At 43.0% G+C, this 27,934-nt stretch overlaps 1 protein-coding gene and 3 non-coding genes across 4 annotated transcripts; all 4 read right to left on the bottom strand.

Moving 5' to 3' along the window:
* Positions 1 to 27,934, bottom strand: ahcy (adenosylhomocysteinase). The gene is made up of 11 exons (XM_039798169.1): positions 27,777 to 27,934; positions 22,077 to 22,267; positions 16,873 to 16,948; positions 13,792 to 13,944; positions 8,655 to 8,767; positions 7,558 to 7,765; positions 5,664 to 5,751; positions 3,693 to 3,810; positions 3,427 to 3,549; positions 2,675 to 2,746; positions 1 to 1,376 (listed from the first exon to the last, which is right to left on the bottom strand). Exons 1-11 carry the CDS (start codon positions 27,802 to 27,804, stop codon positions 1,245 to 1,247), a joined length of 1,302 nt encoding a protein of 433 aa, XP_039654103.1. The 5' UTR covers positions 27,805 to 27,934; the 3' UTR covers positions 1 to 1,244.
* On the bottom strand, positions 10,067 to 10,201 carry LOC120558247. Its single transcript, XR_005639076.1, has one exon. It is a non-coding gene; the product is annotated as a small nucleolar RNA SNORA17 (small nucleolar RNA).
* Positions 14,033 to 14,167, bottom strand: LOC120558248. The gene has a single exon (XR_005639077.1). It is a non-coding gene; the product is annotated as a small nucleolar RNA SNORA17 (small nucleolar RNA).
* Positions 19,090 to 19,180, bottom strand: LOC120558249. The gene has a single exon (XR_005639078.1). It is a non-coding gene; the product is annotated as a small nucleolar RNA SNORA17 (small nucleolar RNA).

Raw genomic sequence — 27,934 nt, 5'->3', positions numbered from 1 at the left:
ACAGGTTTACTTTTTATTTTTTATTGTAATACAGTTTCAATAGACCGTTTCCAAGCAGTTGAACACTGCATTTCAGGCTGTAACCGTTGAGAACTGTGGCCACCGCTCTGACAACCTGATTGGCTACAGTGAGAAATGAGAAGTGGGGAGGGGATAGGCGTTGCACGTTTTGGCCCATCAAGTCAAATTAAATAAATGACAATATGAAAATTAGGCAACAAAGATTAAGACTTTTTGCTTTGGTGGTTCCTTTGGCAGACGTGCTTCTCTTTACTCAACCTGGATAATAACAAGCACTTCCATGAGCATATTCTCGCACAGTTTCTATTACTAAGTACCAACACAAGTCAGTATTAATCTGAATACACCGCGATAAGGCAGCTGTACACTACACAGTTTGCTCTGACTTAATAAAAAATGCAAAAGAAAAACCTGTTGGTCACCTTCCACCTCGAGCTGTGACGAGACCGGAAAGGATCGGGGATTATTTGATTCCATAAATGGAGAGGGAATGACGAACAACAGAAAAGCCACAACAGAAGTTTCAGCAGAGTACTGATGAGAAAGAGAGGAGGACGGTGGAGGAGTGAACACGCTGGTGTGGTAAGGGTAAAATAAGATGGTGAGGAGACAAAGTTAGTTAAGTTTTCAGGGCTGGATGTTGCTCCGATTTGTGTGTCTGCACAAAGTGTTAACAGCCTTCTGGTGTCCGTAAACTCCGACATAAAGCTACTGACAGAAGCTTTGGGGCAGTTGCTGTGTGTGTGTGTGTGTGTGTGTGTGTGTGTGTGTGTGTTTTTGTGTGTTTTTTTTTTGTGTGTGTGTGTGTGTGTGTGGGGCAATTTTAGCTCAAAATTCAAACTTCAACCAGAGATGATTCAACAGCAGCCGTTTGGCAGACTGAGTTTGATCTCACGTGAGGAGAGTACAACAAGGTGTCGGTTCCTAACTTCAGCCACGCCAAATCACTTTGATCGACACAGGATGCAACTTATGAAATACATTTCTTTAGCATTTGATATGGAAGCCTATTTAAAAAGGGGAACGAACAAACACAAGAATGTCTCTCTGTAGGTCTGAAAAGTTGACATTTGGAAGTCCAAAACAGCACCCAGAGTGCTACCGGACAATCTCTCAAAGTGCTCCCAACCGCCAAACCCTGCTACACCTAAACACCAACACAGTTCTAGCCACACCACCTCCTCCTCCTCCTCCTCCTCCTCCTCCTCAGCTGGACAGGGCACTCAGTAACGATAGTGGTCCGGTTTGAAGGGCCCCTCGGTGGGCAGACCCAGGTACTTGGCCTGCTTGTCCGACAGCTTGGTCAGCTTCACCCCCAGTTTATCCAGGTGGGCCGCTGCCACCTGCTCATCCAACTATTGAGACCAGAGAGAAAAGTTCCTGTTAGATCAAACTGGTGTTGGCCAATTATACATTTTCCTACTTATGCATTTACATCACGTGTGTCAAACTCGAGGCCCGTGGGCCAAATCCGGACCCTTGCACATTCTGGTCCGGGAGCCCTCTTTAGAAGGGCCCAGGTGTTAGCTTTCATGCTAAACAATTAGAACAATGCTAGCTTGAAGCGATGCAGAGATATCAAACATTATGCGACGCGAGTTATGGATTCATAGTTATGGATTGATTGTACAAGAACAATAGTTCCAGGCTGGATTACAAAGCTTCTGGATGGCCTGCGACCACAAGGAATACATCGTTAAAACGCCGCAACTCTCTGCTTCTAAAGCAAAAGAGGCCAAGTCCCAACACTGCATTGATGCAGAGACATTAAATATGACATAAAAAGTATAGGACATCGGCAGCCCCAGAGGGTTAAGCACCAAATTAAGTCCGTTGCATTCTCCAGCAGTTCCCTCTTCCTGTCTGTTTTTACATCTTGGCTCTAAATTCCTGCATGCCTTCTGAAGCCAGCTCCCTTTGATGCAACCACTCTCTATACACTACTACACGCAACAGCTAGGATTTACCACTTGACTCCCTTCACTGTGGTTTTCAGGCTTAACTGAAATACGCTGACAAACACCACATGAGACCTTTAAAACAACAAAGGGACTGCATACCAACTACAATTATTAACTTAAATGTATGTCAGAACAAGATCAAGTACGTCCCAAATACAGGATGTCCTACTGCATCTGGTCAGATTTTGCATTAGGCAGCCAGCGTGATTATTTTGGCCATTCTGACACACAAACCTTTGTGCAGCATATATGAGCAGAGGGTCAAAGTTTAAGGTGCAATGTTACGAAGAAGTAGCATTTCCCAGTTGTATGGTATAAAGAAAAAGTGTAGCCCTAGAGTTCAACTCCATAGCATAAAAACACACTACCTAACACCAACTACATATTGTTTTCATCATTTCACAAATACCATTCGCTTACTGAAATTGCTGGAGGTCTTAGATAATTATCAGGGATGTAAATTAACTCTGAATGACTCCGAAACATGGCTGGACCAACGTTTTCAGACCTCTCTTAATGGCTCAACAAATGGAAAGAAGAGACCAGTCTGGCTCCTTCAAACAGGAGAATAGTTTTGGTGCAGGGTGTAAATAAATGGCATCGCTAACGTTTCATTCTGCAGACTAGAGGTGGATATTAATAAGTGATTTACTGCATATGATACACTGTATAATTATAGTGGGGCTTCTGACCTTCTTGGGCAAGAAGTAGACTCCAAGGGGGTATTTGGCGGTGTTCGTCCACAACTCGATCTGAGCCAGAACCTACAGGAAAGGACAGAAGACCATACCTGTTACACCAGTCTCTCTCTCTCTAAAAATATACAGACATATACGGTGTATCGCCATTCAGCCGAAAAATACAGAGGTAGGGGTGTGTGTGTGTGTGTGTGTGTGTGTGTGTGTGTGTGTGTGTGTGTGTGTGTGTGGATGGTTTAGCAGAGGCCAAAGGGGAAGAAGGCCAAATGACAGGTGTTGGTCATCTGAGGGACATGAGACAGCAAGAGGGGACCCGCTATAAGACTTTGAGCCATGAAATGTTAGGTCTCAGTTCAGGGAAGCACTTTTAAACAGCAGCACTTTCTATTTTGAAAGGTTTTATTTTGCTTAAAAATGTTTTACTTTGGCAGCTCAGTGAAGCACATTTTTTGTATAATTGTGCTTCAAATAAAAATTTACCTACACCTTATTCTTGTTTAAAATCATTTACAGAATATATATGAATGTTTATGGAGCATGATAAAAAAGGTGACCTTGAAATTGTGGCGTTAACAGTAATAATAAAAAAAAGTTAGGCGCACCAGTGCAACCAAGGCAAAAAGTTAGTCTGCAGCCCTGAAAGTGAAATCTTGTTACAATCAGGTTGCTCAGTCACGACTTCCACTTCTTACTGCATGTACTAACAGCCATCTTTCCCCTTCTCTGGGCACACCAACTCACAGTACCTGATTGGTGAAGGAGTTGCTCATGACGAAGGATGGGTGTCCCATGGCACAGCCCAGGTTGACGAGTCTGCCCTCGGCCAGGACGATGATGTGATGACCGTTTTTCAAACGAAAGCGATCGACCTGAGGAGGAGGAGGGGTAGAAGGATTACTGCGTCTGTGACCGTTGGGATATAGAAGTCCCATCGATGTTGGAGAGGCAAGCATCCAGCGACCAGAAACACAGACGAGAGAAACCCTGAGAAGTGAAGTCTGAGTGGTCCTACCTGAGGCTTGATGTTGACTTTCTCTGCAGCGTTTTTGTTGAGCCAGTTCATGTCGATCTCACAGTCAAAGTGTCCGATGTTACACACGATGGCATCGTCCTTCATGTTCTCAAAGTGACTGAAGGTCACAAACACACAGAGACAGAGAGACAGAGAGAGACAGAGAAACAGACAGAGAGAGACAGAGAGAGAGAGACAGAGAGAGAGACAGACAGACAGACAGAGAGAGACAGAAACAGACAGACAGAGAGAGACAGAAACAGACAGACACAAAGAGAGAGAGACACAGACAGACAGCTTGTTATTGTGCAAAAGTATACATTTTTATGTAATTCAATAAGGCTTAATTCAAGAATACAAATTAGGGATGCACCAATTGCAAATTTCTCTGCCGATACCGATTTGTAAAATTGTCATTTGGCCGATTTTGATGCTCGTTTTCCTTTGCGCCAGGTGAACTAATCTCATTTACAAAAAAAAAAAAATATTGAACCAACTTCACACTAACTGAAGGAGCAGAAATTCCCCACCATTAGGGAGTGTACCTGAAGGCCCCGTAGAGTCCCGTCGGGGCCCCCATGTTGTGTTTGTTTACATAACTCACAGGAAAGGCAAAATGTTGCCTCACCGTGTCTAGAGTCAACAACCTGCAGGCTACGGGGGAGCTAACGTTACGCGGGGTCTTTAGCTGCACGCTACCAGCCGCTAAGCTACGCTGCCCGCGGGGGTTTCACCTTTTTGAATGCCGTGGTTAACGGGGTCGAGTCACTGGCCCAATCCCAAAGTCCGGACTCACAGACTCAGACTTTGGCGTTGCGTTCTCGTGAAATTCGTAAGGGCTTAGGGTCGCCCTGATGTCGAATTTCAAAGTGCATGAGGGTTTGAGTCCACACTTACCGAGCCCTCACCGTGAGTCTGCATCGATGCAGACTTCAAAAAGGGAATTACCCACAGTTCAAAGTGTTGTGGCGGTTACCGCGGAGATGATAGGGAAATCTGGAAATTACTAAAAGGTAAACAACAGCTGGACACACGACCACGGGACAGACCAGCCTGGTGTCCAGCTGGTAAAACTAGAGGTTGGAACCAGGCAGCCGTCTCCTGGGCCTCGGCCGCGTGGAAAACAAACTTAAAATGAAAATTCCCAAACCGGCAACATCTTTGTTATTAAACGTCGCCAAGGTAACATGTGATCTGGTGAAGTGCTGTCCCGATCCCATGTATACCTATCTGAGCCCATGTGGCCTCACTCACTCAGCACCTGAGGGCTCACTTTGGGATTGGGCCATTCTGTCACCATGTGCTCTCTTGGCCTCCAGGTCATCGCTCCAATGACACATTCATATTAATGTTTTAAGATTTTGTGGGGCTTTTCTGCCTTTAATTGACAGGACAGCTAGGGGAGAAAAGAAAGAAAGAAAGAAAGAAAGAAAGAAAGAAAGAAAGAAAGAAAGAAAGAAAGAAAGAAAGAAAGAAAGAAAGAGAGAGAGAGAGAGCTCAGTATGTGTGCGCCTGCTCTGCCCACTGAGCCAACCCAGCCACACAGGAACATTTGTAGAAGCTGGGTAGGGTACTGTATGAGTCAGAACAAATGACGCAACATTAAGGCAGCGCAAAATAGATCGACATCGGCTACTGCCACCTTATTTGCCCATGACAGTAAATAGGGGTGTGCAAAAAAAAAAATCAATTCACATTCAAATCGCGACTCAAGCTCTACCAATTCAAAATCTATTTTTTTTTTTTTCTTCACACAAATGGGAAAAGTAACTACATTTACTTTATTTAAAAAAAAAAAATCAAGAATCGTTTTTGAATTGAATCTTCAGCCTGAAAATCTGTATATAATCGTGACATTTTCTGAATCGTGCACCCCTAGTAAATAGGGCATGGGTTATGCATTGATGCATCCCGAATACAAGAGGAGAACTTTTCAGTTCTAGTAGAAAGATGGGAGTCGGTCAGACGTACGGTCCCAGGATGATGTCCTCACAGCCAGTGGTGGTGACGAAGATGTTTCCCTCCTTAGAAGCCTCGTCCATGGTGGTCACCTCGTAACCTGCACAGCAACACAGAATAGGGCTCTACACGGTTCACTGTCTCAGGAATAAGACATCAGATAATGGGTGGTGTGTTGAAGACAGAAGTTACTTATTTTTTCTTATTTAATGACTTCTGCAGATTGTTGATGTTTGGTACAATCTTGTCAGCTCTGACGGTTGAGGTAAGATTTTAATCTCAACTCCAAAAGGTAACGACTATCCATAGTTAACTCAAGTTTAAAAATCTGTGTACACACACTGAGACACACACACTGAGACACACACACACACACACACACACACACACACACACACACACACAGGACCCCCACACACACAGAGAGACCCCCACCCCCACACACACACCCCCCCACACCACACACACACACACACACACACACACACACACACACACACACACACAGGACCCCCACACACACAGAGAGACCCCACACACACACACACACCCCCACACACACACACACACAGACAGACAGAGACCCACACACACAGAGACCCACACACACACACACACACACACAGAGACCCACACACACAGAGACCCACACACACACAGAGACACACACACACACACAGACAGAGACCCACACACACACACAGAGACCCCCACACACACACACACAGAGACCCACACACACACAGAGACCCACACACACACACACACAGAGACCCCCCCACACACACACACAGAGACCCCCACACACAGAGACCACACACACACACACAGAGACCCCCACACACACACAGAGACCCACACACACACACACACACACAGACCCCCACACACACAGAGACCCCCACACACACAGAGACCCCACACACACACAGAGACCCCACACACACAGAAGACCCCCCACACACAGAGAACCCCCAACACACACAGAGACCCCCACCCCCACACACACCCACACACACACACACACACACAGAGACCCCCACACACACAGAGAGACCCCACACACACACACAGACACCCCCACACACACACACACACAGAGACCCACACACACACAAGAGACCCACACACACACAGAGACCCACACACACACACAGAGACCACACACACACACACACACACACAGAGACCCCCACACACACACACACACACACACACACACACACACACACACAGAGACCCACACACACACACAGAGACCCACACACACACACAGAGACCCACACACACACACACACACACACACACACACACACACACACACACACACACACACCCAAGAGACCCACACACACACACAGACAGAGACCCCCACACACACAGAGACCCCCACACACACACAGAGACCCCCACACACACACACAGAGACCCCCACACACACACACCCAGAGACCCACACACACACACAGACAGAGACCCCCACACACACAGAGACCCCCACACACACACACACAGAGACCCCCACACACACACACACAGAGACCCACACACACACACAGAGACCCACACACACACACACAGACACCCACACACACACACACACACACACACAGACACACAGAGACCCACACACACACACACACACAGACACACACACAGACACACACACACAAGACCCACACACAGACCCACCCCACCCCACACAGAGACCCCACACACACACACACAGACCCCCACACACAGACCCACCCACACCCCCACACAGAGACCCCCACACAAGAGACCCACACACACACACACAGACCCCCACACACAGACCCACCCAACCCCCACACAGAGACCCCCACACAGAGACCCCCCACACACACACACAGACCCACCCACACCCCACACAGAGACCCCCTACCTTCCATGGCGGCCTGCAGGGCGTTGATGGGGTCGATCTCGGTGACGATGACGCGAGCTCCGAACCCACGCAGCGCCTGAACGCAGCCTTTCCCCACGTCACCGTAGCCCGCCACCACGGCCACTTTACCGGCTATCATCACGTCGGTGGCTCTCTTGATCCCGTCGATCAGGCTCTCCCTGCAGCCGTACAGGTTGTCAAACTTACTCTGCAGGGACGGAGAGTGGAAACAGATCACAGGTTACTCCACATGATGTCAAGGTCGATTCCTGGGAGCGCTAGACGAGCTCCCGCTGGGGGCCTGGTACCTGATTCATAGGTCTTTCCATAACTTTCCATAAGTCGGAGCAGTCTCATGACCTCTAGTTCATATGGATATTTTGTAGGGCTGTGCTCGACTGAAGAAATTCTTAGTCCACTAACACTCATTCAACAGTTGATTTAATGGACAGATCTGTAAATCTAAGTTTCTCCACTAAGAGTCATGTTAAAGCACCACTTTAATTCTTGTGTTTACCAGAGATGAGCTCGTATATTTCTTGTAAATAAGTCATTCAGCATGAAAACAGCATCAGACATGACTAATGGACTAAAGAGATCTAAGCTGACTAAGACCAAAACCACCGATTAGTCGACCAATCCACTAAGAGGGAGCAGCCCTATTTTGATTGGACTTTAATATTTGTATCCCTTATGAAGACAATGCACAAATGTGCACCATGATCCACATATTTCACCAACCACATACATGCATTTGGTGTCATTTGTGTGTGCGTAAAGTCATAGCACAGAAATACAGACTTTCAATTACGCAAAGTCCACTAAAGTTCAGAACCATTCAGTTTTGCTGTATAATTATTGTACTGTTAAGCATTTTAATCAATACAAATGCCTGAGATTTAGGTTTTCTAGAAGCCAGTTTGCATCCTACATGATGAAGAATACAAGACATGCTGATATTAAAATATAACCACTGGTGAATTCACATTTTACAGTACCCCATTCAACATTACACATGGTTATTAGATACTTGTGTCCACCATCTAACTGCCACTACAGGATGCAGCTGAAGAGGATTAAAAGTTGAGGCCATCTACCTTTGTGACAGAGTCGTTGACGTTAATGGCGGGCACTTTCAGCTCGCCCTTCTTCAACATCTTGTACAGGTTGTGGACACCTGTAGTAGTCTCCTCCGACACGCCTCGGATACCTGATGACAAGGTCGCGTGGTTATGGAAAACATAATGACAGACAGTTCTCCTCAACAGGGAAAGAAAGTCTCAATAGTGAGCATGGCTAGTAAGGCAAGGTAAGGCAGCTTTATCTGTAGAGCACATTTCAGCAACAAGGCAATTCAAAGTGCTTTCCATAAAAACGATTAAAATACAAGAATAAAAAGTTACAGTGCAGTACAAGAAATTAAACATTAAAGAGCAGTTAAAAACCGTTAAATATAAAAGCAGATAAGATAGGAGATTTTAGGATGCTAGTATGGGACAACGTTTAAGCCGTTGCGCTATACACGTAATCCACCTGAAATCCTTGCCGTTCCCAGAACAGGCCGGTCCCACCGGTCTTACTTAGTCAGAAACTTTAAACATAAAAAGTAAACTAATAACACTGTGCATGAAGCAAAAGGGAGTTGAATATTATGCTTTAATGCAGGGTGGTCAAACTCAGTTTCCCAGAGGACCACACTGGAAAATGAGAATCACACCAAGAGCCAGACATGTAGAGTTTATTGACATGCTTCCATTTAAGAGAAAAAGTCAAATAATTTTGACTGTATTATTGCGTGAGTCATGAACTGTAGTCTTCTCACTTAAATTTTGGGCCTCCTCAGCCAGCGACAAATACGTTTAATAAAAGCGCCAAAAACAGTTGAAAAAGGCCAGAAAAAAATCGTCAGAATTGTCTGAAAAGGTGACAAAAACATCAGAAAGTGACAAAAACTTCCGAAAAAGTGGCAAAACATTGGGTAAAGTGTCAAAAACGTTAAAACAAATTGCCTAAAGCATTGAAAAAAAGTGTATAAACTGCCAGAAAAAGGAGTCAAAAAAAGCACCAAAAACAATTTATTGTGAATCTAAACTGAAATGTGGGCCGGCTCAAAACCTGCGAGGGGCCCGGATTTGGCCCTCGGGCCTCGAGTTTGACACATGTGCTTTAATGTAACAGATGGTATACGTGCAGTTTAGTGTCCCATATTCCCTATGGAGATGGGTTAGGCATTCAGTCATAATCCCGGATAGTAGCTGTGGGACACCAGTCTCAAATAAGACCCTCATCATTTGGGACCCTAAACTGCACGTTTACCAACAGATTGGGCATGCTCATAATCTGATAGCTCTACGGTGGTTATGGTCTTAATCACAGAGTAATTTAAGAACAAGCTTTATGCATGTAAATACAAATACACAATGTGTGTGTGTGTGTGTGTGTGTGTGTGTGTGTGTGTGTGTGTGTGTGTGTGTGTGTGTGTGTGTGTGTGTGTGTGTGTGTGTGTGTAACTGTTGGTGGTAAGTATCACTCTGAGTCCTCAGTGTGTGTCTGGGTCTCAGTGCAGACCACCACCGGTCTCTCTCTGCCGCCTCGTGACACAGCTGCAACACCACAGTTGGGCTGCAACGCCTCAAGGGGCATCAAGTCAAACATGTATACACAGATAAGAGGAAACAGCTCCAAGATGGAGAACACACACATCGTGTAAACTCTTAAAAATACAAACAAATAAGGTTATGTACTGTATGAAGATATATCTGCTGTGTAACATGAATGAAGAGGTTTCCCTACGGACCAGCTCGTGTCAGACCACTGCTGCCATCTAGTGTCCAAAACTCTACAGCTTCAACATTTCATTTAAATGTTGGAAAATCATCACCAGCTACTGAATGCTTGGAACTTCTTTTGGTCAAAAGAAGTTTCCTGCAGCAGCTATTTTGGAACCGAAAAGGACCCCAAAAAGCTGTCTGGTCGACTGCCAAACGGAGTTGACTGGTGGTAAAATAGTGAAACTAGGGATGCACCGAAATGACAAATTCTTGGCCGAAACCGAAAACGATGGAAACCAAGACCGAAAAACCGAAAGAAATTATGCCAATTATTAGTACCATTGCATTTATGGCTATAACGGTGTACCAACTTTACTAAAATCAAGGCATTGCAATTGTATAAATTAATATTAAAGTTTAATAAAATATCTAGCAGAAATATGGCTACAATCTGATAGTCACACACAGTATACAGTAGCCTAAGAACAGGTCGCGGTTTCTGTTTGCGTCATCACAACATTTCGGCCGTATTGTTTCGGTGATAAAAGTATTTCGGTCGAAAACCAAAAATGCCTTTTTGGGCCATTTTCGATGGCCGAATATTCGGTGCATCCCTAAGTGAAACCTAACCTGAACTAAGATCCTGTGACATCTGAGGTCTGGCTCCAGGCCAGGCATCCCTAAACCCTTACCAACACGTCTGTGATAGAACCGCGAGTTCAATCCAATCCAACTTTATTCGTAAAGCACATTTAAAACCACCAGGTGCTGGACATTGAGGGGATTTCGGACAGATTTATAAAAACACACGTAGGGCTGGGTATCGTTCAGAATCTTTCGATCCGGTGCCAATTTCGATAACTCAGTCTCGATACCGATTCCTAACGATACTTTTTTCGATACCATAGTTTTTAAAATCCATTTCAACATCAACAAAAATACATTAAACACAAAGCTTTAATTTTCCACCTTCTCTTTCTGCTCTCAGCGAAGGCGGTTGCTTTCTCTCCCTCTCCCTCCCAGGCCTACCCTGCTTGCTATCTTGTCTCGTGTTGTCTGCGGTTAACTTTTAGAGACTCTCCCTGCAAGGCTCAGGCTCTACAAACCCAAATTATGGAACTGATTAACTGGTCTCTCAGCGCAATTGACACTGTATTCTCGAGGAGGAGCACTGGTACGGGTGAGCCAGCATGTCCTGACGGAGCGTTTGCTGCGGGGTATACGATGGACGGCTGGGAGAAATGGCGTGTCGTGTGTCTCGCTGCTCTCTCCGTGGAGGACGTTGAGGATATCTACCTATTCGGAACCATCATAACTGGACTGCTGCCGATTGGAAGTTTAATCGAGAAATCAAAAAGACTGTGGTAGCTGTCCAAAGCCCAAGGAAGCTGCCTGGCCTGACTGAAGCTGTTGAAAAAGCGATCAGTGCACAAACTGGGACTATTAATCGCATGATGGAATACAACATGGTAATGATCCACGGCTTGGATACCATCATGCAGAAGGTCACTGAATTGGAAAGAAAAATTGACCAGTTGAACGGATGAACAATAGAATGACTGTTAAATTAGAGCAGCCATTCGTGTAGTCCAAACAAATTTAATCTTTCGGCCCCCTTATCTTGAACGGACTTGCCAAGGCCGTCTCTTGAAACAAACAGTCACCCTGTTGGGGCTCTGCAAGCGAGACGTTCTTGTTCCTCCCCCGTCTCACCACGGCAACGTGCTGTGTTATCGCTATGACATTCTGTGGACTGAGACACTAGTGGGCTGCCGGGCTGTGCGTGTCAATATGCAGAGAAGACAGATAAGCTTGCACGCTCAGATGCTTTTGGAACCGAAATTTGGCACCGAAAGATAAAGAATTTTTCGATACCATAAAAGTATCGACGTTCGGTACCCAGCCCTAAACACACGAGTAACAAAAACAAACATTTAAAAACAAGTAAACTGGAAAATAAAAATGCAGAATACAACTCTCAAGCAGGTTTAAAAAGGCCAATGAATAAAAGTGAGTTTTAATGTGATTTAAAAATGTGAAGGCTGGGGGCCGATCTGACATGCAGAGGCAGTTCATGCCACGGCTGAGAAGGGTCTCGTTTGTTTTTCCTTTCATTCTGTCTCTCCCCGTTTTATATAACAAATGTTGTTACTGTATAAATTTTGTCTTAGAGCTAACCAAGCGTGGGTCACCTCTACTTGTATGCTGTACCGTATTAGCTCAGTAGAGCATATGCATGTTGTGTCTCTGTTTTAACATTTACTAATGAACTGTCCCGTTTCTCTTTTCTTTTGTCCGGTTTTACTCTGTTGTATATAGCAAATGTTACTACTGTATATCTTTTGTCCTTTTTATTGTAATTTCTAGCTGCCAAATGGACTACAGATGGAAATTAGCCTTTGGGCTACAATCTGGCACTTTTACGTGTACTGCTGTACATGTTCTTTAAATGTGCATTGTCCTGAAATAAAATAAATAAATAAAAAAATGCTCCATCTCCCCCATTTTTGAGCCACGTTCTCAGGACAACAAGGAGTAGCTGGTCAGCAGACCTTAAGGACCTCAGAGGAGTGTGCGGCTTCAGTAGTTCAGCGATATAAGCTGGGACTACAGGGGTGAATCTTCACCGATCTCCCGATTCGATTATGATTATCATGTCAGCGATTCAATTCGATATCACGATGCGTCAAATCCATGTTTCTATTAAAGCCATGTAGGATATTTAATTCAGAGCTTTTCAAGCTTCAAAAACCAAACATTCTGCAGTGCTCCGATACTAAATAACTTGGATACATAAAACTATACAGCACTGAGCACATAGCACTTCCTGAATTTGCAAAACATACCAGATTATGTCAAAAGAAATGTTGTCAGGCCTACATTACATTATAACAGAAATAATGGATTATCGATGCAGCATCGTCCATGTCCACGATTCCATGCATCGATTATTTGATTAATTTCAACACCTCTAGCTGGGGCTTGACCATAGAGACCATAAATGAACCATGCCTTGTTATCAATGAGACTTTAAGCCTTTTTCTAAACCCTGCTTAAACTAGCAAACGGCGGAGAAAATAGGGCTGCTCGATTATGGAAAAAATATAAATCACAATTATTTATTTTGGTCAATATTGAAATCACAATAATTTAACACGATTACTCGTTGACTTCTGGAAAGATGTTGCAATTGCTGAACTTAAAAAAACAGTGGAAAAAGTTACATAAATCAACAGTAAAATTTGCGTTAATACTTTTCCTATTTAAACTTTATTTTTTCATTCAGAACACGAGAGAAAATAAGAGTTTACTTGTAACTAATAATTGTGTTTCTCGATTCTTCCGTTTTTGTGATCATTGGGAGCCGAAATCATAATCACTATTAAATTTCGATTAATTGCACAGCCCTAGGAGAAAATAAACCGCGACCTCATAATAAAACTGTGTGTGTAATCAAACCAACCTGCCAGCAGTTTGGGATACTTCTGGTGGACCATGTTGGTGAGGTCTCCTCCATCGTCCAGGATCATGTTGAGGGGCTGGCCGTCCTTGAAGTACAGAGTCTGTTCGATGCACCACACGTACTCCTCATCGGTCTCACCTTTCCACGCGTACACTACACAAAGAGAGGGACATCTTTACTTATGGGCCTTCTTTCTGAGACCCAGGGGAGAATACTCCCAAAACACTGGCAGTCATTTTACACTGTTGGTGGTAAGTATCACTCTGAGTCCTCAGTGTGTGTCTGGGTCTCAGTGCAGACCACCACCGGTCTCTCTCTGCCGCCTCGTGACACAGCTGCAACACCACAGTTGGGCTGCAACGCCTCAAGGGGCATCAAGTCAAACATGTATAGTAAGTAAGTAAGTAAGTAAACTTTATTTATATAGCACCTTTCACAGACAAAATGGGTCACAAAGTGCTTTAGAGTGAAACAAAAACAGAGCAAAAACAACACATACAAAAGCTATATATATATATATATATATATATATATATATATATATATATATATATATATATATATATATATATATATATATATATATATATATATATATATATATTATATATATATATATATATAGCTAATAAAATGCTTGTCTAAAAAGATGAGTCTTCAGGTGTTTTTTTTTAAAGGTTTCCACAGAATCCAAAGCTAACAAGGCTAAAGGGAGAGAGCTCCAGAGCCCTGGGGCCACCACCGAAAATGCACGATCACCTCTTGTTTTAAAACGTGTTCTAGGAACAATTAAGAGTTCCTGGCTTTGCACAGATTAAGAGGAAACAGCTCCAAGATGGCAAACTAACACATCGTGTAAACTCTTAAAAATACAAACAAATAAGGTTATGTACTGTATGAAGATATATCTGCTGTGTAACATGAATGAAGAGGTTTCCCTACGGACCAGCTCGTGTCAGACCACTGCTGCCATCTAGTGTCCAAAACTCTACAGCTTCAACATTTCATTAAAATGTTGGAAAATCATCACCAGCTACTGAATGCTTGGAACTTCTTTTGGTCAAAATAAGTTTCCTGCAGCAGCTATTTTGGAACAGCAAAGGAGTTGGGCTGCAACGCCTCAAGGGGCATTAAGTAGAGCCCAACCGATATATCGGCGGGCTGATATTATCGGCCGATATTAGGCATTTTCCGAACTATCGGCGTCGGCATTTATAACGGCCGATATTAAATTTTTTTTTTTTTTTTTTATTATTATTCATTCATCAGAATCATTTATGACAATGATACATTAATATTTAAAAAATAAAATCTAAAACAGAGGAAACACCCTTCAACCATGTTCTGAGTGTTGGTGTTTCATAGTTTGTATTTTTATACATTTTATTGATCAGGACTTTAATATATTTTGATGTTCTGTTGAGAAAATAAAACAAGTTTCTTTTTAAACGGCATTATGAGATTATTTTAGTGAAGACTCAAATAACTAATATTAGGGAAATCGGTTTGTTTTGTTACGAGTTTCTGAATTTTATTTATATATAAATCGGCAGATATATCAGAATATCGGATTTTTAAATCACCAAAATATCTGTATCGGTCTTAAAAACCCTTCATCGGTCGGCCTCCAGCATTAAGTCATTTCATGTTCCAATATCTGGAGAGCATATCAGAGACACCAACCTGGTACAACTTTAGACTACATCACACTATGCTGGCCATGTCATTTTAATCAAGAGCTCTACCACTGAAACACATGAACATAGGAAAGCAGCTCAGTCTCTTCTCTCTTCTTTTGTGGTTATTAATAATGTACATCACAGTCAGCACCTGATCAGGAGGACAAGACAGCCTCAGCTGGTTGAACCTCCCTCTAGTCCCCTCCTGCTCTGGGTTTAGGTTGTTAGACAACTCAGTGACTGTAAAACCGTCATTTTGTGGCTCTTTAATGCCGCCTGTTAAGCAGGCAAACCGTTAATTCTGCACTACGACAATAAAATAGTTTAGGATCATAAGGTTGCACGGGCATAATGGCAACTGTCATTGTGCGATGGCTTCAACACATTGAATTTCACTAATGTATACACTTTTATGCCACAACAGTTAGCTTTATTTCTTTAGAGTATTGTAGTATTTTAATATTTAAATAACATATTGGCCTATAATTCACAGTGTGTTTATTGTGCTTTATATGAATGAAGAAGCCAAAATAAAGTAACTAGACCTAACTGAGCCAAACACAGATAGGTAGGGACTGTTTTCTCTCATAGAAAAAGTTTAACTGGACTTGAAAAATGTACAACCAGTAAGAGTTTACTGGAACTGGGTGAGAGAAAGTTCAAGTACTGCAGTAAAAGAGAAAGTAATGATGGGCTCCTCCAATAAAAATGGAGAAGATTAGGTTTTTTTTTATCTGAAATGCTCCTTTTTTTATCCTGGACTTTGAAAAATCACAACCGCACCAAATCACAGCATCTGGAAGCTTCAGATATTTCGTGTGTGTGTGTGTGTGTGTGTGTGTGTGTGTGTGTGTGTGTGTGTGTGTGTGTGTGTGTGTGTGTGTGTGTGTGTGTGTGTGTGTGTGTGTGTGTGTGTGTGTGTGTGTGTGTGTGTGTGTGTGTGTGTGTGTGTGTGTGTGTGTGTGTGTGTGTGTGTGTGTGTAAATTTAGGTCATTAAGACCAGTTTCTATTGCATCACATGGGTTGATTTTATAGAATCCTACCAATTTGTTGATCAAATTCAAACAGACAGACTTTGCTGCCACATAGCACCACCTGCAGGCTTACTTTTATAGTTGCCTTGTTAACCCTAAGAGCACATGGCTGGCATTTTAGATTTAACTACTCCGGAGACTGCTTCTAAAATGCTCGTTTGTGGGAGAGAAAAAGATATTTCAGATTATAGCGAGTACGGTGCAGACATACTTTTGTAAAGGTCACAATTACAGACAGCTTTATATGTGTAGTTGGAAAGGAAACTTAAGGGAAAGTTTTTATTTATTTCTTTTGCCAAGAGAGCTCGAAACTCCTAATACACAGCTGTTGATTAAATACAGTACACACAGAGGTGGCGTGCGTTACCTGGAACGCCAGTCTTGGCGATGGCAGAAGCCGCGTGATCCTGAGTGGAGAAGATGTTGCAGCTCGACCACTGAACCTGAGGAGGAAGAGAGAGAGAGCGTCAGGACTCACTGAGCATCTGAACTACCTTTCATTATGGGACTGAATGTGTTCTCGTGTATTAGGAACAGAAGGCATTTCTGACGCAGTGAATTGAAGCTTTAACCGAAGCTCATTTGAGAAACCGAAATCAGCCAAACCGTCCGATGGCTCAGCGTAGTCACATGACCTTAGGTAACCTGGTTATTGGTGGATTTCAGCAGTACCCTGAGGTTATGAAGTAGTGTTCGTTTTGTCACCCATTTTTAATTTGGTCTTCATCTTTTGCCAAATGTCCTTGTTAGTTTTGGGCATATTTAGTCATTCACATACCTTTTGTTGTTAGTCAAGTTTTAGTCGACTAAAAGTTTCGTCATTTTAGTCTAGTTTTAGTCAAAAGATTTTAGTCTTTTTTTTAAATAAATTATTTCTGAGATTATTTCTGATAACCATTTCAGTCCAATAGTTATGACACATTCTGATTTGGTATCATTGTACGTAAAATGTGACCCAAATATCGAGCCTCTTCCTTATTTCACCAGTAAATTGCTGTTAAACGACAAAAACAACCACTGGATGAGGAAAAAAAAAAAGGGTATTTTACAATAACTTTGAATGCAGCACGAAGGCTGGCGAGGAGAGTTTCAAGTGAACGCACCGTCTGTTGTTTTTCAGACAACGGCAGCAGACTGTCGTACGTCTCGATGTTGGAGTCCTCTCCAGTGAAATACAGACACACTTTTACACCGTTTAGCTGTCAGCATTTTAACCGTGTTTACTCCAGCTGCTAGCTAACGGTGAGCTAACGGTAGGGTAACATTAGCTGCTGCCAAGTATAGTGTTAACTAGCTAACGGTAGGCTAACGTTAGCTGCTGCCAAGTGTAGTGTTAACTAGCTAACGGTAGGCTAACGTTAGCTGCTGCCAAGTATAGTGTTAACTAGCTAACGGTAGGCTAACGTTAGCTGCTGCCAAGTGTAGTGTTTACTAAATAACGGTAGGCTAACGTTAGCTGCTGCCAAATATAGTGTTAACTAGCTAACGGTAGGCTAACGTTAGCTGCTGCCAAGTATAGTGTTAACTAGCGTGACATGCGGCGAGGTTTCGGTTTCCTCTATCGTCCGTTTAGGAGCATCAGAGAGAAGCGCAGACATTTCAGTGCCACCGAAATCCACGTTGCTGTTCGGTCCGGTAGATAACTGTCGTTAAGGCACCGGTGCCGTATTATCACCGGGTCTCGGTACCCAACCCTAGTAACAGCTGAATATTCTCTCTCAGGATGCAGAAGTAGAGAAGATTGTAGATGAAAGTGAAGAGAGATTTTATCTTAGTTTTTATTTTATGCAAAACATTTCAGTCTCGTCTTTTGTCGTCAACAATAATTATGATAATGTAGTCTTAGTCAGCGTTTCGGGACATTGGTGCAGTCTCGTCATCTCGTCTTAGTCACGGAATAAAAAGGTCGTTCACAAACACATTTAGTCTCGTCTGATGAAATTACCATTATGAAGAACCGTGGCCAGGTCTGACAGGTCCATGTGTCTCAGTGGATAATCTAACAACCTCACAGATAGAAGACACCTTGTGTGTGTGTGTGTGTGTGTGTGTGTGTGTGTGTGTGTGTGTGTGTGTGTGTGTGTGTGTGTGTGTGTGTCTGTGTGTGCGTGTGTGTGCCTGTGTGTCTGTGCCTGTGTGCCTGTGTGTCTGTGTGTGTGTGTGTGTGTGTGTGTGTGTGTGTGTGTGTGTGTGTGTGTGTGTGTATGTGTGCCTGTGTGTGTGTGTGTGTGTGTGCGTGCGTGCATGCATGTGTGTGTCTGTCTTGAGAACCAGGCAGCGCGGTTGCTTTTCACCGACTGCAAGAGCCAGCCGGACCCAGGGGCATGCTGGGAAACACCTGGCGGCCTCTCAGCTGATTGGTTCAGAATCTACTCAACATGATGACGTTTTATATACACTTTTATTGATTTTGATTTGGAGGGATTGGGAACTGTGTGTGGTAAGTATCACTCTGAGTCTTCAGTGTGTGTGTGTGTGTGTGTGTGTGTGTGTGTGTGTGTGTGTGTGTGTGTGTGTGTGTGTGTGTGTGTGTGTGTGTGTGTGTGTGTTAAGTATCACTGAGTCCTCAGTGTGTGTGTGTGTGTGTCTCAGTGCAGACCACCACCGGTCTCTCTCTGCCGCCTCGTGACACAGCTGCAACACCACAGTTGGGCTGCAACGCCTCAAGGGGCATTAAGTCAAATAACGTACGATAATGGGAGCAACAATAATCTAAATGCTGTACAGAAGCGTGTAGAGCAGGGGTCACCAACACGGGGCCCGCGGGCACCAGGTAGCCCCTAGGGCTGCTCGATTATGGAAAACAATATAAATCATGATCATTTCGGTCAATATTGAAATCACGATAATTTAACATGATTACTCGTTGACTTCTGGAAAGATGTTTGCAATTATTGAACTTTAAAAAGCAGTGGAAAAAAGTTAAATAAATCAACAGTAAAAAAAAAAAAAAAAACACAACTGTGTAATTTACCTAAATAATTTTCCTATTTAAAGTACTTTTTTCATTCAGAACACGAGAGAAAATAAGAGTTTACTTGTAAAACGTAATGAGCGAAATAATTAATTGTTTTTCTCAATTATTCTGTTTCTGTGATCACGATTACATTTAGATTAATTGCACAGCCCTAGTAGCCCCCCCAAGGACCACATGAGTAGCCCTCAGGCCTGTGGAAATTGAATATTGATATTCTCTGTTTCCCACCTTGTTAAAAGGACAATTCCAGCGCAAAACGAACCTAGGGGTTAATAACAGATGTGTAGCCACTCTGGCGTTCTCTGGGGCATGTTTTCATGCTAATCGAATGAGTTTGTAGCTTGGAACATGCTAGCGCGGACCGCTGATTAGCTTACAACGCTAGTATATGGGGCACAGGGACATGCAAATTAAATCACCATTTAATACCACTAAAAAGGTGTTAACCTGTGAAGGTAAAACCATTTCAGGTGACTACCTCATGAAGCTCATTGAGAGAACACCAAGGGTTTGCAGAGTTATCAAAAAAAGCAAAGGGTGGCTACTTTGAAGAATCTAAAATATAAGACATGTTTTCAGTTATTTCACACTTTGTTGTTAAGTACATAATTCCATATGTGTTCATTCATAGTTTTGATGCCTTCAGTGAGAATCTACAATGTAAATAGTCATGAAAATAAAGAAACGCATTGAATGAGAAGGTGTGTCCAAACTTTTGGCCTGTACTGTATAACTAAAGGCAAACTGAGCACATTTGTTAGTTCAGAAGAGTATCAAACTGGTAGCCCTTCGTATGACTTCACAGTCCGTTCCCTCCCAGTAGGCTGAGTGTGTACGCTGATAACGGAGAGAGCAGCTGGTTAGTTATTCTGCTGGTTCTCAGGGTGCTGGTTCCTGCAGCACCCAACCAGTCCTGATCAGGCAGACAAAACACATGATAACACAACACACTGGCCTTGAGGCAGGTCTGTGTGTGTGTGTGTGTGTCTCTCTTGGTGTCTGTTTGTCTCTCTCTGTGTCTGTGTGTGTGTGTGTCTGTGTGTGTCTCATATCTCTCATAGAAAAAGTTTAACTGGACTTGAAAATGTACAACCAGAAAGAGGTTACTGGAACTGGGTGAAACAAAGTTCACGCACTGCAGTACAAGAGAAAGTAGAGATGGATCTGAAATGCTCCTTTTTCTGATCCTAGACTTTGAAAAATCACAACCGCACCAAATCACAGCATCTGGAAGCCTCCGATATTGTACACATAATGTGTGTGTAAATTTAGGTCATTAAGACCAGTTTCTATTGCATCACATAGAGGGATTTTAAATAATCCAAATATTTTTTGCTTTTGAAAAAATTAGTAATAATCACATTAATTTGTAGGGCTGTAACAAATGTCTTTTTCTCTACATTTTAAGTTTTTGAAGCAGTCATCATGTAAGAAACTAAATAATGTCGCTGCGTCCATTCTGAGATATAAAACATTAAATGTGGCAAAAGCTCAAAAACACACAGCAAGTAAACTCCTCCTGCACACAACGTGACATCATGACTTCGCGTAAACATACGCGCCCACTTTCTAAAGACAATGCCGTGTTATGTGCACGCATTTTGAGCGCCATATACAGCGGACAGGTGAAAGTCCTGTGTTGTTCGACCCATCCTCCCCAATTCACACGCAATCACAAGGTGATGTAAGTCAACGGAGGCCAAATGGCGTTGATAAACACGCTAAAAAGCGAGTGTCAGTCCTGCCAGAAACATTTGGAGTTTTTTGTGATTGTTGCGGGCAAAGATCCTTGATTATGCGGCACGTTTTCTTAAAAAATGTGACTGAATGTGGGATATTTATGCAATTTTATGCGATGAAATTGTGGCAACTTTCAAAAAACTGCTGTTTGATGAAAAAGAGAAAAAACAGTGATCCCCAGCACCCTGCTTTTAGATGATGTTCACGTCGCGTAATTACATCACTTCATAATGTTCCCATGGCAACAGGGGAAATGGCTGCTCTTGTGTGAAGTAAACAACATTTTTCAACTTTCTGCTAAGATATATTACGAGACTTTCTGGGATTATGAAATCATGCAAGTCCTGCATATTTTGCGCGGAAATCTGCAATTTATGAGGCGAAAGTGCGGCTTATTTGAAAATAAAATGCGGCTCCTGCATAAATATGTGGACTTTGGCTGATTATGCGTTGATCAGCGGTGATGGCCCAGTGTATATGACACATGCCTTTGGTGTGGGAGACCTGGGTTTGATTCCCACTGAGATACATCAACCAATGTGTCCCAGAGCAAGGCACTTGCTACCACTGACATACACAGCAATTTTAAGTCGCTTTGGATAAAAGTGTCAGCTAAATGACATGAAATCTAAGTTTTTCTGGAGGGACTGGAGTATGAGTCTTGATAAAACGCCAATAATGGCTTACGCATTGGCGTGTCATACATAGGTCACTGCATGACGTATCAGGCTGCAGCACATCCCATGTTGCCCTGGTAGAAACCATAATGGACACACAGTCTACGGTAGAAACAGGTTTTCCTTAAAGTCATGAGAAAGCAGTAGAAATATGACTAAGCAGCTGGTGAAGGTCACCTCAGCCCCGAGGGCGGTGAGGGTCTCGATGAGCACGGCGGTCTGCAGCGTCATGTGGAGGCAGCCGGCGATACGGGCGCCCTTCAGCGGCTTGGACTGACCGTACAGCTCCCTCATCTTCATCAGTCCGGGCATCTCATTCTCCGCAATATCGATGGCCTTGCGCCCCCATTCGGCCAGGCTGATGTCGGCTAAGAGAGGAGACAACAGGAGGTTAAGACATTACTACAATAGAACATTCTCGCCACGACTCACGATGCACTCAGTCAACAGACTGGTCACCTAAAGGCTCCAACACACCAACCACACCCCCAAACAGACCCCCCAACCAGACCCACCCAACCAGACCCACCCAACCAGACCAGACCCCCCAAACAGACCCACCCAACCAGACCCACCCAAACAGACCCCCCAAACAGCACCCCCAACCAGACCCCCAAACAGACCCCCAAACAGACCCACCCAACCACACCCCCAACCAGACCCCCAAACAGACCCACCCAAACAGACCCACCCAACCAGACCCACCCAACCAGACCCCCAAACAGACCCCCCACAGACCCCCAAACAGACCCACCCAACCAGACCAGACCCCCCAACCAGACCCACCAAACAGACCAGACACTCCAACCACACCCCCAAACAGACCCCCAAACAGACCCACCCAACCAGACCCACCCAACCAGACCAGACCCCCCAACCAGACCCACCAAACAGACCAGACACTCCAACCAGACCCACCAAACAGACCCTCCAAACAGACCAACCAGACGGCAGAGAAGCCAGTCGGACTGATCGGTCTCCCCAAGGTCCAAACAGCTAGCAAAAATATGAGACTAAATGTTCTCTCGCTATATATTTATATATTTTATACTGTCCAACCAGTAGGACATGTCCTGTCCTGTAGACATGGTCCTTATTTATTTATGTATTCATGTTGGACCAGTCCAATATGACAGTCAGTTGAAATAAACCTTGTGTTTTATTTGTTATGAATCTATTTTGATGCCTTTTTTCCATAACTTCTGTAATTATACATAGGTTTAAAAATATCGAAATTAATATAGACATCGCAATATCACATTTTGTCGATATCGTGCAAACTTACACACATGCACTACTTCACTTGTGAGGGAAAATGCGAACAACCACGGCTGTCTGTACAGCCACTAACAACCCTAACCCTCCATTGTCAGACACCTGCTGGTACTGAACGTAAGCGGTTTTAAGATTTATCGGAGTGGAAACATGATCTCGCTAAATGAATGTAACAGGGAGGAGTAACTATGCATTCAAAACATGACCCTTAAAATGGAGCAATGTAAGCAAAAATGCATCTTGTCCTTAATTAAAATACCTTTTGACTAATTGTAGGGGACAGAGTTGCATTGTGACTGATGCAGCATAGCTTTAGTCCTAAAAAATAAAAACCACGCTAGAACTTGCCAAAGCGTCTGACTTTGATTCACTCTACTTAAAAATAAAAGTATTTTAAGAAGATTTTACATGGACAGCAACACCGGCTTGTTCTCGTTTTCACTCCTCGTTTCTTCAGTGGTCCCTATGATGCTTTGTACAAAATGTGTTTTTAGCCAACCAAGTGGCTGATCACGTCTTATAAAGCTAAAACTCTGCCTAACAACTAAGACATTGTTGCCAGAAAGCATCCTGGTTTAACAGGAACTGAAGCATGGTTCTAAAATGCGGTCTCCTCAATAGAGCCCGCCAATATATCGGCAGGACTAGGGTTGGGCGATGTCCCCTAAATTGGCAGTCGACGAGGTTTACAGTAAAACATCGTGATGGACGATGATATCGTCGTCGGGGCCGAGGGGGGTAGCTTACATCTCTTTACATAAATATTTTTTTCTACTATTATGGGCCAACAGTTAACATAGAAACGATAAGACATACATTTAAATGCCCTCTGTTAATGGTGCCCTGCTGGTAGGTTTTACAACGTGACCTACTTTCACTTAACTACGACTATGACTTATTTCCAAGAAACGTACGAGCACATCTCTGGTAAACACAAGAATTAAAGTGGTGCTTTTACACGACTCTTTGAGGAGAAACTCAGATTTACAGATCTGTCGATTAAATCAACTAATCGATTAGTCGATACAATTGAATGAGTGTTAGTCGACTGAGAATTTCTTCAGTCGAGCACAGCCCTACATATTGGGACCAATATCGGATCGGTGCACCCCTGAACTGCCTCATTATTTTAGTGAGGACTCATAAATAACTAATGTTAGGGAAATCTGTTTGTTTTGTTACGCGTTTCTGGATTTTCTTTTTAAATATATAAATCAGCCGATATACATTTAAAAATCTGATATATCGGATTTTTAAAAATCACCAAATATTTGTATTGATATCCGCATTAAAAATCCTTAAAATCGGTGGGGCTCTACTCCACAATGCTGCAGGTAGCGCCCAGGGTTCAGGATCAAAGTCCCCAAGTCCAACCCCCCTCCACCACCACCACAGAGGCTGCAGCCTGTGCAAACACACCTCTGGCCTAGCTGCACCTCACTGGCTGCTCATTCATGTCCCGACAGGATTAGTGGGAATTCACACAGCCTGCGTCAGCTGTCAGACAGTGCAGCAAAAACTGTTCTTTCAATTTTGAATGCGGTTAGTGCATTTAGGCTGTGGTGGAGTTTGCAAAAAACTCCACTCAGTTAACTATCATCAGATGTGAATCAGTGTGTGGTTCTGTATTGCTACATGACCAGAGCACAGCACTGATATTGGCAGATATTTGGCTCCCATCCAAAGCCACCTGGTACAGTATTAGGATTTGAAGTACAGCTCCCTACCAGGTACGCATGCCCTCATGACTGTAGTCAACTTTGTGCCAACAGTTCATATCAGGCCAGTCATTTGAAAAGTGAACAAAGCAAGGCTTGGATGTTTAACTTAAAATAGTTTCTACTCGGGTTGAACCAAGGCTTTAGATTGTTACACCCTTTAGCCATTTATAAAAAAAAAAAAATATATACAAAAAACATACATGCAATAAGTAATAGTGTCACTGGAACATAGGGCTTATCAATTCATCTGCAGATTATTCCCTCAACTAATCGATCAATCTTGTGTCCTATAAAATGTCCAGAAACTGCTGAATAAAAATCCACATGAAAAAAGGTCCTATAGCTGCAAATATATTTTGTGAAGACCATTGCAGCTAGAACGGACTAACGCACTGCAGCACTACTGACTTACATCAATTACAGAACGCAACTGACAAGCAAACCATGGAAAGCACCAGAATCATATCTATGGTATAACACAATAGAACAAGTATTAGAAATGGAAAAGCTCGCTTTCATAGCTAGGAACAGCTTAGAAACGTGGAACAATTAGTTTAAGTTATTAAAGAATATAAAAATGTACAAAATTGAAGTGCAACAGGAAAAACTATGCAATACCATGTGACTGGATATGAAAGCACTACAATAAAGTATAAAATGCATTGTAATACAATAGTGAATGGGTTATTTGCTACATTTCAATGGCCGAGGCAAACTGCAGCATTGGCCTTGAGACCAAAGGAGGCCCTAACAGACCCAACAGTAAATGAGTGATAAGTGGAGTCTGAGTGAGAGCGTAGTAATGGAGAGGAGTAGACTTTGCCCCAGAGCTGTTCTGTTAGCAGCACATTGTACAACTTATTCTGCTTCTAACCAGCTGCTTCACAGCCGCCAACACATGTCGCATTTGGCAGATAATGAGGTTACAACTGCAGTTATTTTAAATGGATAATGTCCAACAATATCTCATTATCTCTCACATGTTGCATGCATTCCCTGATATCTTTATTTCTAAGCGCATTTGTCAGGGTTCATATGCATTTTAACCAATATTTTTCATGACTTTTTGGCAAATTTCCATGACTATGTGTTCCTGAAAATGTCAGTCGAGATTCTCCAATCAGAATAATCAGTGTTTAAGTTTCCCCTCAGAGGTTTAACTATAAATGAATGATAATGTCTGTGGTTCATAGATGGATTCTTAATATCTCTCCCTGAATACAACGCTGAGGTTAACACCACGTCAAAATACATTTATTAATCACATATTATTATGCTGTGTTAAAAAAAACAATTCCATGACTTTTCCAAAACTTTCTGGGTCTTTTTATGTTTCCAAAACCTTTCAAGGCCTGGAATTTGCATTTTTCAAATTCCATAACTTTTCCAGGTTTTTTTCCAAACATATGAACCCTGGTGTCACATTTGGCAGATAATGATGTTACAACTGCAGTTATTTTAATGGATAATGTCCAACAATATCTCACCATCTCTCACATGTTGCATGCATTCCCTGATATCTTCACCTGAAGGCAATGCATTCTTTATTTCTAAGTGCACTTGTTTAATTTTAACCCCTTGTGTTGTGTTTTTAAACTTAAATTGTCCCCCCCCCCTCCTATGGTGCTTCTCCATGTCTGAAGCCAAACATAAACACCTTAAGGCACATGTGTCAAACTCAAGGCCCGTGGGCCAAATCCGGGGCCCTCGCAGGTTTTGATCCAGCCCACATTTAAATTTAGGTTTACAAAAATTATTTTAGGCCCACCTAGTTTTTCACATTTTGGTTGCTTTTTCCAGCAGTTTATGCATTTATTTCAATGCTTTGGGCACTTTGATTCAACGTCTGACGCTTTACTCCGTGTTTTGCTACTTTTATGGACGTTTTTGGCACTTTGATGTTTTAGGCACTTTTTCCAGACAGTTTTGACACTTTTTTTCATAGTATTTGTAGCTGGCTGAGGAACTTTTGGGGGCTTTATGAGGCCCAAAATGTAAGTGAGAAGACTACAGTACATGAGACATGCTAAAATATTTGACTTTTTCTCTTAAATAAAAGCATGTCAATAATCTACATGTCTGGCCCTTGATGTGATTCTCATTTTCCAGTGTGGCTCTCTGGGAAACTGAGTTTGACACCCCTGCATTAAGGAATATTTTCTCTGGTGCATACATTTCAAAATATTTAATCAAAAGCTATTAGCTCTCAAAGCTGCTACACATGAGGACCACGTGCAGTCCCAGTATTACTACGGTATGCAAGTTGCACACAGTGCAGCTTCAGCCTCAGCCTGCTCCTGTCACTCATGTAAAAACGGCGGCGAGGAGTCAGGCATCACGGGAACTGTAGTTTGCAAACACAAGTCACGCTATCCGGCATCAGCCTCTGGCTCCGCTAATAAAACTACAATACCCAGAAGCTGTGGGCGTCGATTCCGTTCACACAGGAGCCCATATGCTCGGTGCTATTACACAGTTAAATTAAGATTTCTTGTCAGATTTAAACACACTTCGCAAACTGCGAGTACCGAAAGGTTAACGCCTACAAGTAGGAAGCTTACAATGACTGAAACGGACAACAACATATGCTAAAACACTTGATAACTGACAACAACGCCATACTATCGTATTCACCACATGCTAGCGAGTTAAAGTTAGCAGAAACTAAGAAAGAGCTAACGTTATAAATATAAACCCAGGCAGTATTAACATATCGGTATTTAAGAGCCATGTTGATTTCACGATTAGCTCTAAATCCGGCTGGTAACGTTAGGAGAGCCGTTACGTTCCCGAACATGCACGTTTACTAAACACTTTACAACATGCTAGCTAGCTAGCAAACCTAGCTAGCACGGTTACAACGATGAATGCTGACACTGACCAACTTTGTAGGGAAGTTTCTCAGACATGGTCGGTTTGTGGTGGTGTGTTCCGGGCAGGATGGATGTAGCAGCAGCCTAGCCGACGGACAGAGTCAGAGAGGGAGGGACGCAAACATGACGGCTCGCTTTTTATCCTCGAAAGCCACATTCAAACCAA

This window comes from Perca fluviatilis, chromosome 4 (genome assembly GCF_010015445.1).
Source record: "Perca fluviatilis chromosome 4, GENO_Pfluv_1.0, whole genome shotgun sequence".
Lineage (NCBI taxonomy): Eukaryota > Metazoa > Chordata > Actinopteri > Perciformes > Percidae > Perca > Perca fluviatilis.
Note: the sequence above shows the minus strand (reverse complement) of the source record. Positions and strands in the feature narration are given on the sequence as shown.